Source organism: Chrysochloris asiatica, unplaced genomic scaffold, assembly GCF_000296735.1.
Source record: "Chrysochloris asiatica unplaced genomic scaffold, ChrAsi1.0 scaffold00232, whole genome shotgun sequence".
Lineage (NCBI taxonomy): Eukaryota > Metazoa > Chordata > Mammalia > Afrosoricida > Chrysochloridae > Chrysochloris > Chrysochloris asiatica.
Window position 1 is genome coordinate 4,024,030 of NW_006408750.1, and position 16,465 is coordinate 4,040,494.

At 36.9% G+C, this 16,465-nt stretch overlaps 1 protein-coding gene across 1 annotated transcript; it reads right to left on the reverse strand.

Moving 5' to 3' along the window:
• Positions 1–4,473: 4,473 nt before the first annotated feature.
• Positions 4,474–15,997, reverse strand: LOC102828103 (protein YIPF5-like). The gene is made up of 5 exons (XM_006873267.1): positions 15,882–15,997; positions 10,214–10,386; positions 8,688–8,833; positions 6,426–6,607; positions 4,474–5,035 (listed from the first exon to the last, which is right to left on the reverse strand). Exons 1-5 carry the CDS (start codon positions 15,989–15,991, stop codon positions 4,873–4,875), a joined length of 774 nt encoding a protein of 257 aa, XP_006873329.1. The 5' UTR covers positions 15,992–15,997; the 3' UTR covers positions 4,474–4,872.
• Positions 15,998–16,465: the final 468 nt, after the last annotated feature.

Genomic DNA, 16,465 nt, shown 5'->3' on the forward strand with positions numbered 1-16,465 from the left:
GGAGGAGATTGTAATCATTGCAATGAAACAATAATGTAAAGCCAATGTTCTCCCATGTAAACTGTCACTCATTTCACAATAAAAACTTAAAAAAAAAAAAAAAAAACAGCAATTTTGGTATCCTGTAGGGACTGAGATCATGCTTCTTTTAAATGTTGAGTTTGGGCAACAACAACAAAAAAAGTCTGAACGGTCAAGATCAGGGGTATAGGGTAGAAAAGGAAAGATTTCCCAATACAATTCTCTTAGAACCCCACCCTTGCTATTCTTCAAGCATGATCAGGTGCATTATTGTAATTTGTGGGGAGTTGGGGATAGAATTCCTTAGTACAACTTTCCTGGTGTGATGCTGTAGGATAAGCACTGGACTGCTAGCCACAAGGTTGGTGGTTCAAACCCACCAACCATTCCTCAAAAACCCTATATAGGATTTCTATGAGTCAGATCCAACTCCATAGCATTTAACAGCAGCAACAACATATATATGAATGGCAGATTTTAGAACTTTGGGCCAAAAAGGAACTAGAAACTAGTATCTATAGGATACTCTTGACTTGATCAGGAAGAGCTATGGGAAATCAAAGTCCCATTTGAATGTAGACCTAGAGAACATCTCATAATAATTCAGACCTAGTTTAACTTGCTTATGGTACTTAAAAATTTTACCCAAATTCCTATTAGTACATTTTAAAATTAGGATTATATGATCACTATTAGGAGTCCTCATGTGGTGCTGTGGATTAATGCACCAGTCTACAAAACTGTTTGCTCACCAGCTCACCAGCTGCTCCTGAGAAACCCTATACAGGGTTGCTATAGGTTGGAATTGACTCGACAGCACTTAACATTAAAGAAGAGTCAGTATTTTCAGATATATATTAAAAAGTATATAACAGTATTATCTCCCTATCTGGAGAAATGCCACTTTCCACAAGCCTAGTGTAGCATAGTACTGGTGTAGACCACAGGAAAATACCCTGGACTGCAAGGTCACTTTGAACTGCAAGGTTGGCGGTTCAAACTCACCAACCACTCCTTGAGAATCCTATGCAGGGTCACTAAGAGTTGGAACCGACTCCACAGCACTTAACAACAGTGTGGCGCTGTGGGATGAAGCACTGGGTCATAAGGTCACTTTGAAACACAAGGTTGGCAGTTCAAAATCACCAGCTGCTCCTAGGAAATCCTATACAGGATCGCTATGAGTCAGAACTGACTCAAAGGCACTTGAAGTTACATTAATTCTTGAAAACAATCATTGGTGAACATAGTATCATAGAAAAGTCATACAAAATAGATACACATCCTATGAAAATCAATATCCTTGATAGTACACTAGTGTGAGTGAAGCTGCCATTTCAATCACAGGTCACACCTGCAGTGAGATGTGGTATGTGTCTGTCTGTGGCTCCCAGTGTCGGTATGTTGTTGTTGTTATGTGCCGTCGAGTAGGTTCCGACTCATAGTGACCCTGTACGTTTCCGAGGCTGCAAATCTTTACGGGAGCAGAAAGCCTCATCTTTCTCCCGTGGAACAGCTGGTAGTTTCGAACTGCGAACCTTGAGGTTAGCAGCCCGATTCGTAACCCAGTGTCGGTAAGGGAGTGATAATTGCTGGTAAGCATTTGGCCACATTGAGTGCCTCTAGTTTTTAAAGGCATCTGTATGTTTCCACTGTGTGTTAAGGTTTAGGCTACTAACTGAAAGGGTGGTGATTCAAACCCACCAGCAGCTTCACAGAAGACAAAGCTGCTTCCATTGAGATGTATAGTCTCAAAAGCCCTACAGAGCAGTTTCACTTCGTCCTAGACTCACTAGGAGCCAAAGTCAGCTTGATGCTGGTTAGGTGCCGTGGAGTCCATTCCGACGTGACCCTGCATAGGTTTCTGAGGCTATAAATCTTTACAAGAGCAGAAAGTCTCATCTTTCTTCCAAGGAACAGCTGTTTTGAACTGCTGACCTTGAGATTAACAACCCAACTCATAAACACTACGTTAGCAGAGTTCCTGGCTTGGTGGCAGTGAATGTGTTTTTGGTATAAAATGTGCCCTAAAAGCAAGCCAAATACTCCTAGTATTTAATGGAAGGAAAAAAAAAAATATTCCTGTACTAGGGAAAAAAAAGTCATTAAATAGCTATTTAAGGCACAGTGTGTGGCATTGTAGTATAAGCACAAAACTGCAATATCAGTTTGAATCACAAGGTTAGTGGTTCAAACTCATCAGTAGCTCCTCAGAAACTGGGTCATTATGAGTTGGAACTGACTCTATGGCACTTAACACTACAACTCAGAGTGCAGTGGTTCTGTAGGATAAACGGGACTGTGAACCACAAGGTGAGCAGTTTCAGTCTACCAGCCACTCTGCAGGAAAAAGATGAGGCTTTCTGCTCTCACAAAGATTCACAGCCAGGGAAACCCTATACAGGGTTGCTATGAGTCAGAAATAACTTCACATATCACCACCCTTTCAGATAACAGCCTAATCCTGAACATCAACATATGCATGTTTTTATTGTTATATGTTGTCATAGTAACCCTGCATATGGTCTTCAAGGAGCCACTGGTGGGTTGGAGCCACCAACCTTGCAGTAAGCATGTTATGTTTATCATATAGCATTTTACCATGAATGTATGTGTACATTTAGCACATATAATATTATATTTTATTGGTGATGTCAGAGACTTCAGAGGCCTGGCAGCACTCTTATTTAAGTATTAGGTTGTTAATCACAATGTCACCAGCAACTCAGTGGAAGAAAGATGAGGTTTTCTGTTCCTGTGAAGATTTACAGCCTAGGGAATATTAGGGAGCAGTTCTACTCTGCCCATAGGGTCATTATGAGTGAAAATCATTGACTGACAACAGTTGGTTTGGGTTTGTGGGGGTGTGAGAGATTTTAATATGGGTAGTTTAGACTACATAGAATTTTTCATGTTACTAAGCAAACACTTAGAACCAAACTTCCTTCAAATGCAAAAATGCCATCTAGCTATTTTGGCAGAGCAGCTGTTAAATAAGAAATAGTGTCACAAAGACAACCACTACCACCAAACCCTATAATGATTCAAATTAAAAGTTATTTTGTTGGGAACAAAGGGAACAACAAATAAAAGTTGATCTACTTGAGGTATTAGGCTGAAGATTCATAGTTTCAAATATAAACAACAGTGTAAAAATTTAAGTTCCAAAAAATCATTGATGCTGTTCATTAGGTAGAACTGGATATTATCAAAAGGTGCTCATTACAATTGCCTTAAGAAGAACTGTGGTGATATTTGTAAAATTAATTGAAAACCAACAGGCATAATTCAAACTTATTGCCGTTTGGTTCTGGACTACCACAAAGTAAAGCAAATAATTGCAGTAAAGCAAATCATATGAAACTTTTGGTTTCTCAGTACCTATAAAATTTGTTTTTATATTATACTATAGTTTGTAAGTGTGAAATAGCATAAAGTTTGAAATATTGCGAGAATTAGGAAAATGTGAAACAGACACGAAGTGATGAGCACGCTGCTGTTGGAAAAATAACACCAAGAGACTTGCTTGACACATAAAACAAGGTATGCCTACACTATTCAAGCATAGCAATAAAGTATTATTGTAAAGCAAGTTGGTAAGCTTGAAAACCTAGCCAAAACTTAGTGTGTTTCTTCAGAAGATTGATTATTAATGAAGAAAAACATATTTATGTGAAGGCAGAGATAAGAAATTATGATCCTGTTGTACAAAATATGTTTTCTGTCTCTCATCTTCCCTTTGTGCTTGAAACCAGGCTTTAAAAAGAGCCATTAATGTATCAGTTGACATTTTTTTTATTCAGATGGATATATGTCTCCTCTTAAATTTTCTTATGCTTTCTCTGGCAAGAGAACATGACAATGTAAACCAAATAAATTTAGTACAAGAACATAATATTTTAATTCAAAGAAAATCACTTTTTTTCTGTTTCCATAGCAGATAACTTCTACTCTTAAAAACTTAGGTTCAATTAGGAATACAAGTAAAAAGCAGACCCAACTTAAAGACAAGAATACTGTGGCTTAACAAAAGCAAACTCAGTAACACAGTGAAAATTAATTGGGAAATTTTTAATTAATAAGCATCAAATGCACTTTACACTGATAACTGCAAACTGACAATTAAAACATTTTAAATATTCTTCTCATAAAAGTTTAGTGATTCTCTTTTCCTGGGAAACGTGGAAACCTAATTATAAGGCAGTCCCTGTCACTAACGATTTAGTTACTGCTAATATCTAAACAGGCATTCACATTTCACATCTACAATTAGGTAGACTGTGAACCTCTTAAATCTCAGAATTTCAGCTGAAACTTCATGAGATAATTGAAAAGAATGTCAAATTTCTGAAGTGGAAACTCAGTCAACTCCACACTGGGATCTTTTTTTTGCTTCAAGTATACCTGGTTTGTGTACACAGGTAATTCCTTAGAAAAACTTCTGCAGTTTTAGTCTTGTGTTTTCTTTACTATGGCTGGGTTGTTTCTAGAAAGATTACCAGCGCTGTGGTTAGCTTCCCACAGGTGATAAAAATCTATCAAAATCATCATATTCTCATTTAGAAGAAAAAAAGCTGTTTTTCTAAAGGCAACAGGAACAAGAAAGAAACAGTACATTTTATTTGTATAACCATGAACAATTAAAGCTAGTCACACTGCAAGTGAACCCAGTAAAGTACTGAAAAGTTCTATAAAAACGAACAGACAATACATGTTTACTTCCATTGCTCCAATTGTTAAATTGTTAAATCTGCATGAGGATGGTGCTGTAGCAATTTGCTGGTCCGATTTAAGAGTTCAAGGTCCTTTTTGTGAGTTTCTGCCCACTGATGTCCATGAGATAAATTCAGTTCAAAAGATGGAAATTAGGGCAAAGACTCCATATAACAATGCACAAGGATATGCTACTAGAAGTTGTTGTCTTTCCATGGCTAATGCAGAAATAAAAATTTTGGAAGCAGAAAAACTACACCATCCAATAATTCCAGCAGTGAGAATGATTCCAACCATTCCTCTGTAACCACAAAGAAAGCAGGGGGTACAAAAAAAAGGCAATATATGAGATTAGTTATGGAAGAACACTATAAACCTATTGTAAAGAAAAGCATTTAAAAATCTACACGTAGACATCTGCAGGAATAATCAAGATATTTTTCAACTGCTAAAATGTACCTCACAGTAAATTCAATGATGCAGAATTAGATTATGTGTTAAGAAGCTTATTTACATGTTATTTCATTTCATTACCTTTAGTACTGGGTTTTTCAACCTTGACACTACTGACATTCGATCTGGATAATTCTTTGTTGTGGGCTGCTCTGTGCATGATTAGGATGCTAAGCAGCTAGATGTCAATAGTTCCTAGTATCCCAATTGTGATATCAAAATTGTGTCCAGACACTAAAAATGTCACCTGATGGGTAAAACTGCTCCCAGTACAGAATTACTGTTTAAGTAGAAAATAGCATCCTCTGTATATTCAACGATAAAAATACCAAATTATAACAAATGAGAGTAAAGTAGTATAAACACTGAAAATCTGAAACATTTCCATCCAATGTAATAATCCTGAAATGCCATCAACGTGCTAAATTTCTAGTATCAGACAACTGAAGTATGCTCTTCTCCTAAACCTATAGGGTGGTGATGAGTAAGAACCCACCGGACAGCAATGGATTTTCTTTGTGGGGAGGGGTGGTGGTGGGTTAATGTAGCAAAACCCAGCTGTCTGCAATGTCTGCAATCAGCCACAAGGAGGAGATTGAACTGTGAGAGAGAATCTGCACACCAGTTACAAGCAGGAACTTTATTTAAAAAAAAAAAAAATCACCTTTCTTTATAATCTAACCTAAATTACTTTAAAATTTAAGGCTGCTTACATGTACATCTGAGAACATGGTAGGCAATCACAACCGCCTTCCATAAAAAGAATATATTTTCCTTTCAGTTAAAAAGCTGCCAAATAGTTTATTATTCTTATGGTAAATTTATGCCCCATGGCTTAAAGAAAATAGATGTGGCCAAAAAATATTGAGTGGTAAGTGTAATTTTAATAACCTAATGTCTTGACCTTTTGCATGAAATACTTAAGCTAAAAACAATCATCAACGTTCAATTCATTATTTCTATGACAGTGGCAAGCATACCCCCAAAACAGTATAATCCCATGGTATAAAACATGCAACCTCTCCCACAGGTAAAAAGAGAGACCACATGAAAGATTTCTAAATTTGTTCTCATCTTCCATTGTACATTGCCTAAAAGAAGCTAGCATACATCCTCACCCACAAAAGGTACTAGCTGATATAGTCACTGAATCTATGATTTATCACAAACTGAAAGTGAAGTGAATTCTACTTTACAGAATTGGTCAATTAATCCTCAAAATAAAGATCAATACTTACTGCAGAGAAAATACTACTGCAAAGCTGGAAAGCAGGATCATGGGAAGAAGACAATATCCAAGGACACTTGCTACACAACCAAATGAAACACCTGTCATACTCATTAAGTTTAATAAACAAAACATTCCTAGACATCCAATTGCACTGATTCCATACACATAGCCAAATTGGATTTTGCCGGCCTACAGGTAAAGAAAGGAATATAAGTTAAATGGAAAAACAGTATTTTATTTTTAGCTGTATTTCAGTCTTAGAATGAAACGTGATTAGTGAGCATCTATTCAATATCAGGAGCTCTGGTAGCGTAGTGGTTATGAATCAAGCTGCGACCCTCAAGGTCAGTAGTTCGAAACTACCAGCTATTCCGGAGGAGAGAGATGAGGCTTTCTGCTCCCGTAAAGATTTACATACAGCCATTAAAGGGTCGCTATGAGTCGGAACCGACTCCATGGCACATAACAACAACGTTCAGTATCAAGATATCTACAGAGGTATCTCTTCTTTATATTACAGCCTTATTAAGAAGCTTAAAGTATCACCTCCAAAAATATAGGGGTTTAGTTTTCCATTTAGCACTTGAATGTGGTACATGTTGTTGCTGTCAAGTACCGTCAAGTCAGTTTTGACTCATAGCAACCCTGTACAGAATTTCTGAGAAGCATCTAGTGGGTTTGAACCATGAACCTTGTGGTTGGCAGTGCAGTGCTCATCCTACAGTGCCACACCAGAACTCCTGAATATGGTATAGAGTTGAGCAAACAAATAAAATCATGGCAAAACCATGTAAAGTAGCAGATACTTAAAAGAAATTTGGCTGATTCTAAGCAAACAATAACAACTACAAAAAACTAGAGACAAGATGAACAGACATGCATATAAATGTTTGGATGATAGCTAACATAGTTTGAAAACAAAGCAACCCCTTCTCATTTGCACATGCAGCCATGGTGTTCTTAACAGCAGAAATCATTTTTTTCATTTACTTTAGCGAGGGTGTTTTAAGGAGCTAAAATAAGGAAGCCAGGATTATGCTAGAACCCAGGATTTGGGGCAGGGGAGGAGAAAAGAAAACTGACTGACAAGGCAAGTGGAACTTAATGCAAGCGTTTTTGTTTTTTTTTTAAATGTTGTTCCAAAATGTTGTTTGATTTATACAACCCTTTGACTAAAAAAAGAAAAATAACACAATAAATTCTGCTCTTATAAGAGATATCACTGACAAATCTTAGGTCAGCAAAGGTCAGAACTAACTTACTCTTAGTCAAGGCATGTACAAAGATATTTTATTCAGGTCATACTATTACTAAGAAATAAGCCTTTAAAAATTCCCTTGTCACATTTTGTCACACAAAAGTCATGGCAAAAACACTTCTACAGATTATGTCAACTGGAAAAAATCTTTGGAATTTTTGTTAGTCTCCTGTTTTATTTTTAAATATACGATTAAAAGTTCTTAAGTTTGAATAAGTCCAGCTGAATTCATTCATGTAAAAATCATAAAACCTCATATTTACAGAGCTGCTATCTGTTCAAAGTGTTCACACACACCCTTTTTGTTTTAGTCTCCACACAATCCTGTTAGGGTAGGCAGCCCAGGATTATTATCTACCAGAAGGGAATGGAGGAGTACATGACTTGTTAAATGGCAGAATAGAAGCACTGGGCTCAAATACAGATATTCTTATTAAAACACTTACCTTCCGTCCACTACATGACTTATTTATCTTTTGTAATTCAGAGACATCCAAGATGAAATAAAAATTACATATTAACAATTATCTTTATAACCGAGAAATCTATAGAAAAATTCTACCACTCGAACATATGTTTTAACATCTTGAGAGGGCTAAAACCTGCTGTCCTTTAATGTTTTCATTTATTAAAATTATAGGAAAATAACCACCATCATCACTACAAGTAAACATAACCCCAGGGGTCTAGATTTTTAAAAAACAAAACCAACACCAACAAAAATAGAACAATAGCCTAAAAAAAGGTGAGAAATTCTGGTCAAGAGACTAAAGTACACATTATTTTTTTACCTAAAAATTGGGCTACTTCTTATAAGAAATTATTTCTAAATCTGCTCTATTTATTAAGAATAGAAGAGTGATAGATAGATGAAAAATCAAGAAACTCTTAAAAGCATATTAGTATTCAAAACACATTAAAGACTTGTGGTATACTTAGTCTCAAAATGGCTTTTGGTAGAAAATATAAACTACTATTTAATTGTACACTGAGTTGAAACTAATGTCTTACCAGTAACAAAGTGGCTCCAAAGGCAAGACAAAAAACCATTGGTCCAGCCAAATCAGTCTCATTCATGATGCTGCCATCTGCTACTTTTAATGGATGCAATACTGTAAGTGTTTTTTGCCAGATATGGTCAAAATTGATACCTAACTCTAAAAAAAAAAAAGAAAAAATAACAGAAAACCATTAGGATTTTTAATATATCTTTAATTTTTCACAATCTGTATTACAGCAGGAGACAAAGTGAAATGGCATTAAAAATGGGTAAATCAGTACTACCCACTCCCACACCAAGTCGATTCGGACTCATAGCAATGCTGTACAAGGTTTCGGAGGCTATACATTTTTATGGAAACAGAAAGGCTTAACTTTCTCCTTCAGAACAACTGGTAGGTTTGAATTGCCCATCCTGTGGTTAGCAGTCCAGTGCCTACTAGATGGTATTATTTCAATGAGTCCTCAACACTAGTTTTCAAGGTGGAGTTGATCCTACAAATCTTCAATTTCTGGTTTGGTGTTAGGTAAGGGCATGAGTATGATGAAACAAAAACTAATTTATCTGTCAGTTCTGACTCCATAGCACAAAACTAACAGCAAAATATTCAGGGACACCTGGGGCCCTGCAAAAAATGTATACATATTATGTCTACATGCATATGTCTACATTTTCTGAAGTAGCCACACATTTCATTATACTTTCAAAGTCCAAAACATTGATTTTTTACAACTACTATATGGTGAATTTTTCAACTTCACTGGAATAGAATTTAAAAACCACTATATTTTCCCATAAAGTCACAAGTTATCTATAATAATCAATACCATGGTATTTCCTTTTGGTTCTTCTAATAAGAGAAGTAAACAAACAATCTGAAATAAAATTCTATGCTCACCTCAATGTAATTATACTGACACACTATCATATCTTATCGAGTCCTCATGTGATGCGGTAAGACAGCACTGAACTGCTAACTGCAAGGTTAGGAGTTCAAACTTAACCAGCTGTTCTTCCGAAACTCTATACAAAGTAGCTGTGAATCAGAATTGATTTGATAGCACTTAACAACAACAAAATATTTTACAAAGGCCTATTAAAAATCTATGTAGCCTTGGTAGTGCAATGGTTAAACATTCAGTTGCTAAGCAAAAGGTCAGTGGTTCAAAGCCATTAGCTGCTCTGCAGGAAAAGACTGGCAGTACGCTTCCATGAAGACTTACTCCTTGAAATCCCCCTGGGGCAGCTCTACTTTCCTTATAATGGGTTTGGATTTTTGGTTTATTAAAATTGAATCTCCTCTAGTCCTATGTGATTTCATTGACACTGTTCAAAATGGGTCACTCAGTAGAAAACTCCTTTCCTACAAGATTATTTCTTTTAAAGGAAAGGCAATTCTCCAAATTTGGATGTATTTGTTCTTAACCAGCTATTATAGATACTACAGGGTACAGCTTTGCAGTCTGGCACATTAACAGCACCATACCAGGACTCCTAACAACATCAACATACTACAAAGTATAGCAACCAATTCTACCTTCTAATAAAGGTGGTTCATCCTCGAAGTTGTTACCATAGAATGACTGAGGTGTAGTTGAAGTGTAGGCTGGAGGTGGCTGAAAGATCTGCCCAGTGTATGGCTGCTGTGTTGGTATCATATCTGGAGGGACAAATCGGCCTTGCTGCGAGTAGTCATAGCCACCATACTGTCTGTAAAGTAAAAGAAGCCACATTAATCAGAAGTACCTGCCTTCTCACAGCAGAAATCCCTTCAATTCCTGCATTTTCATATTGGCAGGTAGGGAATGTTAGTTACCCAATTCCTATATAACTGCTTGGTCAGTTTTTATAAATGGTAAAAATCAAGCTTTTTATCTATAATAAAATGCTGTTTTGTTTTTATAGAGAATCTCCCCAAGGAGGCTCACTTTCATTTATGTAGCACTTAAGCATTTTATAAATTACTAAATGAGAACACATTATCAGCGTCAACAAATGAGTATTTAACAATCTTGTCAATTTTTCCTTATTAGTCAACACTGCATAAAGATAAAGTGTAAAATAAAAACTAACAAGTCATAAGATGACAGCCTTTATAATACATTTTAAAATTTTCCCGTTGTAATTTTGATCAACATTGAATGTACAATCATTTTACTTCACTCTGTGTTATTGTTGGTAAGTGTTGTCAAGTCGGTCTACCTTATAGTGACCCTGGCATAGTGCTTCTAAGGACCAGCTGGTGCGTTTGAACCATCCAATGCTTATCCTACAGCACCACACCAGGACTCCTATTGTAACTAGCAGTCCGATGCTTATCCTCCAGTGCCACACCATAACTTCTATTCTCTGTTGCACTTTATATTTTGCAAGCGGAAATATCTCTTTTAAGAGCCACCACCAATATCAAGCCAAGGAGTGGAATGATCAAGCTTAATTTTTGTGAAAATCTTTTGAATGTAAAACAGTATTAGTACAAAGCTAAGTAAAAACTTTTTGCTACTAAGGATCCTAAAAACTGCTCTGGTGAGAAAGAGGCCAGAAAAGTGCTCCGAGGAATTGATTTCCATCATGCTACTATACCTGCTCAGTCTTTGAAGTCAGCAAAGGCTGTCATATGAAAATGACTCTGGGACATCCTGCTCTATCCATCCTATAGCTCCAATCCTACCCCATAAGAATTTTTGGTTTGCAAAACACAAAGAACATTGAAAATACACAGAGTTCCTGGAGAATGCCATATTACCACTCCAACATGGTATAAATCAAAGAATGCTTAATTCTTCAGGAGAGGGTAGGCGAGATGAAGACACTGCCTTCAGAAGCATACAGACTGCGATGAAAGCTATGTCAAGGAACAGGAGCTTCACACTTCAATATTTTCGTGTAATGAGGTTGCTATGACTGGGTAGCAATACTTTTTGACCCTTGCACAACTTGCATTTAAATAAAGCTTTCGATTTTTCAAACTAGTTGTATACCTATCATCTCATTTGAGCAAATATTATAAGAAACCCTGCAGTTTTAGAGGGAAAGCCCTACCACCATGGCTATTTCAATCATAACGACAAGTGAGAACACAGGATACAAGTCATACTTTTAAAACTCCTGCTTCACCATCTTCTGCAAAAATATGACTTATCTACATTGTTGGGACTAACCTAAGCTTTACAGAATAAGAAGTTCAGAAGTAAAACAATTCCATTCAAGGATGTTGTTGTTGTTGAGTGCCAAAGAGTCGGGTTCTGACCCATAGCGACCCTGTATAGGTTTCTGAGGAGCAGCTGGTGAACTTGAACCACAGGCCTCCCAGTTCAAGCAGACTTTGCAGTCCAGTACATTAACCAAAAGCGCCAAACCAGGATACTTAATTGAAAACCGAGGAGTCTCAAAGATACCTTAGTTTAATAATCTTTTAATATTCCCCTTTGATACAAAAATTTAATGACTTCCATTAACATTTGAGATTTTAAAATTCAATCTAATTTTTAAGTTAATTAAGCAGTCTGCCCACAAGCTTATCAAAATAACAGTAAATTTTAAGCTGAATTCCAATGTCATTTTTCAAGATTTCCCACACAAATCGAATTTATGTTTAAACAAAATAATATCCTTTCTTTTCTGGATATACAATAATATTTAATTCAATGCAGCATTATTTTAATAGAAGAAAATAAAATACTATCATTGTTGTTAAGTGCTGCCAAGTTGGTTCCAACTCACAGCAACCCTGTATAATGTTTCCAATGAGCAGCTATTGAATTTGAGCCGCCGACCCTGCAGTTCAAAGCGACCTTGTAGCCCAGTGCTTATCATGCAGCATCACACCAGGACTCCTAAAATACTATGTTACTGTTAAGTGCTGTTGAGTCGGTTCTGACTCATAGTAACTCTGTATATGGTTTCTGAGGAGCAGCTGGTGAGCATGAACTGCCGACCTTGCAGTTCAGACTGACCTTACAGTCCAGCGCATTAACCCACAACGCCACACCAGGACTCCTCTAAAATACTACTGTTGTTGCTGTTGTGAAGAGCTGTTGAGTTAGTTCCAATCCATAGTGACCCTGTATAGGTTTTCCAAGAAGCAACTGGTGAGCTTGAACCGCCAACCTTGCAGTTATAAACGGCTTTGCAGTCTGAAGTATTAACCCACAGTGCCACACCAGGACTCCCTAAAATACTATATATTGTTATTGTTGTTATGTGTTATGTGCCATGGAGTTGGTTTCAACTCATAGCAACCCTGTATAAGGTTTTCCCAGGCTGTAAATTTTCACAGGAGCAAAAAGCCTCATCTTTCTCCTGCGGAATAGCTGGTAGTTTCGAACTGATGACCCTGAGATTAGCAGCCCGATTCGTAACCACTACGCTACCAGAACTCCTTAAATACTATATACACTATAAATAAATGTATTATAATATTAGTGTATAATAGGAGCTTTGGTAGTGTAGTGGTTACGAATTGGGCTGAAAACCACAGGGTCAGCAGTTTGAAACTACCAGCTGTTCCACAGGAGAAAGATGAGGCTTTCTGCTCCCGTGAAGATTTACAGCCTCGGAAACCCTGTACAGGTCGCTATGAGTTGAAACCAACTCCACAGCACATAACCACCACCACACTTATTAAAGGAATGAAGTAGATCTGGGTGTACTGATATGGAGTGATAAGAAATATTCAGTGGAGTAAAGAAAGCAATATTGAGAATTGTGCATACTCTATAGAACCAGCATTTTCTTAAGCATACAGGTATATGCTTAGACTAGCTCTGGGACTAGACACAAGAAACTTCTAGGGAATCTGGAAAAGAAAAAGCAGAAGTATAATTTTCATGTTATAACTTGAAATTAATTATAAAACAGCCAAAGTTCTAACATTAACCTCTTACTCCTATCCTCCCAAAATGTATGCTATAGTTAATTGAAAAACATGTACTAACTATTAAAAATTTCAAAAACATATTATTTCATTTATTATCCTGATTACAACCCTAGGGTATAACTATTATTGTCCTCCGCATTATAGCGGTGGAAAGTGAAAGTTAAGTTAAAAAAATCTTGCGCATGGTGGTGCCAAGATGTAAAATTAGGTTGTCTGACTCCAGTGGTCAACTCTCAATAATTTTTTAATAGTTGTTGGAACTGGGACAAGAATGCACAATTCCTGATTTAGTACAATATGCTATCTTACTGATTCTGATAGGATTTATAAGAGAAACCACCTATTAGTTTATGAAAAAGCTCTAAAAGTTGCACATAGAGGTTTCTACCATCTACATAAAAAGACTGTATTCTACTCCTTCAAAAAGACAAGAGACAGAGACAGAGAGACACAGACATACCAAGATAGTTTGTCTTGTCAACTGTTCCTTCAAGTAAAAATGGTATCCCAAGAAAAGAGTGACCAGTTTAGCTCACAATTCAAACAATTAAACTGCTCTTTTCTCCAGAGATGATCATTGTACTTCAGTACGGAGAAGTGCTTAATGACTAGTTCACATTTTATCACACATATTACTAAAAAGACATTTACGCAAAGGGTCAGGATTTAATCAACCATAATTCTTATTGCTTCATCAAAGGCAAGTAGTGGTAGTAAAGAATAAAATGATTACTCAGACAATTGGATGCCACGCTCTGGATTCATACTCAGGCATCAGCTGTAACACTATTACTTCTGCAACAAGACTGCAAATATCTATACACCTAATTGGTAAACAAAGTCCTGGTTTGGCGCTGTGTGTTAATGTACCAGACTGTAAAGCCGTTTGAATTGCAAAGTCGGCAGTTCAAACCTTGGAAAACCTATGGGTCAGAATTGACTCGACAGCACTTAACAACAATTAGGTAAACACTGTCTTAGTATTGTGAAAACAGTTTTGACCTCAGGAACCCCTTAAAAGTCTCAAGGAACCTCTGGGGTGTGCAACTGATGTTCTGATAACTGTTTATATAGACCCCAAAATTCTATGTACTAAAGAAATACTGTAAAGAAAGGGCAATATCAAATGCAGCAACATCCTTCCATCGTCGGTAAGATCACGATATTAAGGACCACATAATCTATTTTCATTTTCTAACAAAACAAAATAAGAGAAAATCCAAATTTCCAAGGATTTTACACTAAAACACAGTGTGGTAGATAAGATCATTAAGGATTTCTGATGGCACAAAGGTTAAGCGCTTAGCTGCGAACTGAAAGGTTGTTGGTTTGAAATCCCTCCCAGCAGCTCCAGGGGAGAAAGGTCTGACAGTCCAATGGCTCCTGTAAAGACTTAGATCACCTGACCAAGAAGTTCTACTCTGTCACAAGGGGATGCTGTAAATTGAAAGGGACTCCAGGGTATCTAACAGCAAGACATAATCTTTACAGATGAAACTCCACTTTCACAAACCAACAAATAGAGTTAAAAAGCCTACTGGGCTGGCTAACTTCTTCCTCAATAGTCCACAATGCTATTATTAGTTAATTCAAGGTTCAAAAAAATACTTATGTTCAGTACTTTATAAAGTATGCAACTGGTATTATTACATGAGGGGGCTTCAAAAAGTTCATGGAAAACTGGAATTCACAGACAATGAAATTTTTACACGAACTTTCTGAAGCTCGATCTTATTTATAGTAAATAATGTGGGAGCTGACGTAAAATGGTATTCTTAAAACTCAAATAGATTATGATAAAATTTTGATCATCAAATAACTTTTTTTTTTTTTTTTGCTTTTTGGCTGTTCTTGTTTGTTCTTTATTTTTCCAGGGATATAGGGATGTAGGTACAACACTTGTAAAGCACCAAAAAGGAACTCATGTAAAATATTAAAGGTGACTTCCTATGGGAAATATGGAGTTTTGTGGACTCATAAGTCAAACTTAAAGACAATCTAAGTAATATGTTACTTGAGCCTTGATTTTCAACAATAGAGAACCAAAAAAAAAAAAAAAACCATTACTAAAAACAGTTCTTTAAGTGCTACTTTTACACCTACAGCAAGATTTTGCAGAAGATGCAGAATCGTAACTATGGCAAGCTCTTCAAACACAAATTGATATCCCAGATCCCTCCAGAGACAGAAAATTATGAAAAGTCACACTGCTGATAAACAACATGCTCACATATTCAGTATTAGGAAAACAATAAAATAAATAAACGTTGTGTGCATGCTTTCCCTGCAGTACTGACTAAATCCATATCCAAAATGGAAAAGTTACTTGCTATATGGTCCTCCACTTCCACCATAATCATAGGACGGCTGAGACTGGTCATCGATGCTGTAACTTGTCTGGTAGAAATCCGTGTTGAGATTATCAAAGCCTGACATTGTAACTGATCTGCAATAGAAGAAAAATGGCAAATAATATTTAAGTCCAGGGTCCTACCGAATTCCATCCTGACACTTTGGGAAAACACAACACAGTCAACAATGGGCTTAAGTAAATAGCCCCAGGAACCAGCAAATGCTCTAATGGAATTTAGGGGTGCAGCATTTGAAAGACGGGCCTTGGGGAAAGGGGAGCTAAGAAAATGTCTCTAGTCTTCCAAGTGGAGGCCCGGGAGGCAACTAGGAGTTGATCTGCCTATAGCACCTGGTATGAGGACCGGAGACTGGTGGGGGGTCTGAAATACCAACAGCCACGATTCCTCACCCTGCAGAGTTATACAGCTGACAGCGCCACTGCTGTCTTGCAAATTAAGGCCGGGGACTGCGGGAGAACACAGACACTACAAAGCCGCGCCTGTGGTCTGAAAGCGAACAAGTGTCTGAGAGGAAAGAACCAGGACGTGGCGCCGAAAG

Bases quoted from the DNA above. Each gene is read 5' to 3' on its own strand.
- LOC102828103 (XM_006873267.1), bottom strand. From the start codon at position 15,991: ATGTCAGGCTTTGATAATCTCAACACGGATTTCTACCAGACAAGTTAC. The intron at 8,834-10,213 runs GTAGAATTGGTT...TTTTTTTTTTAG, and splicing joins TGAACCACCTTTATTAGAAG to AGTTAGGTATCAATTTTGAC. The intron at 6,608-8,687 runs GTAAGACATTAG...CTTTACCTGTAG, and splicing joins TTGGAGCCACTTTGTTACTG to GCCGGCAAAATCCAATTTGG.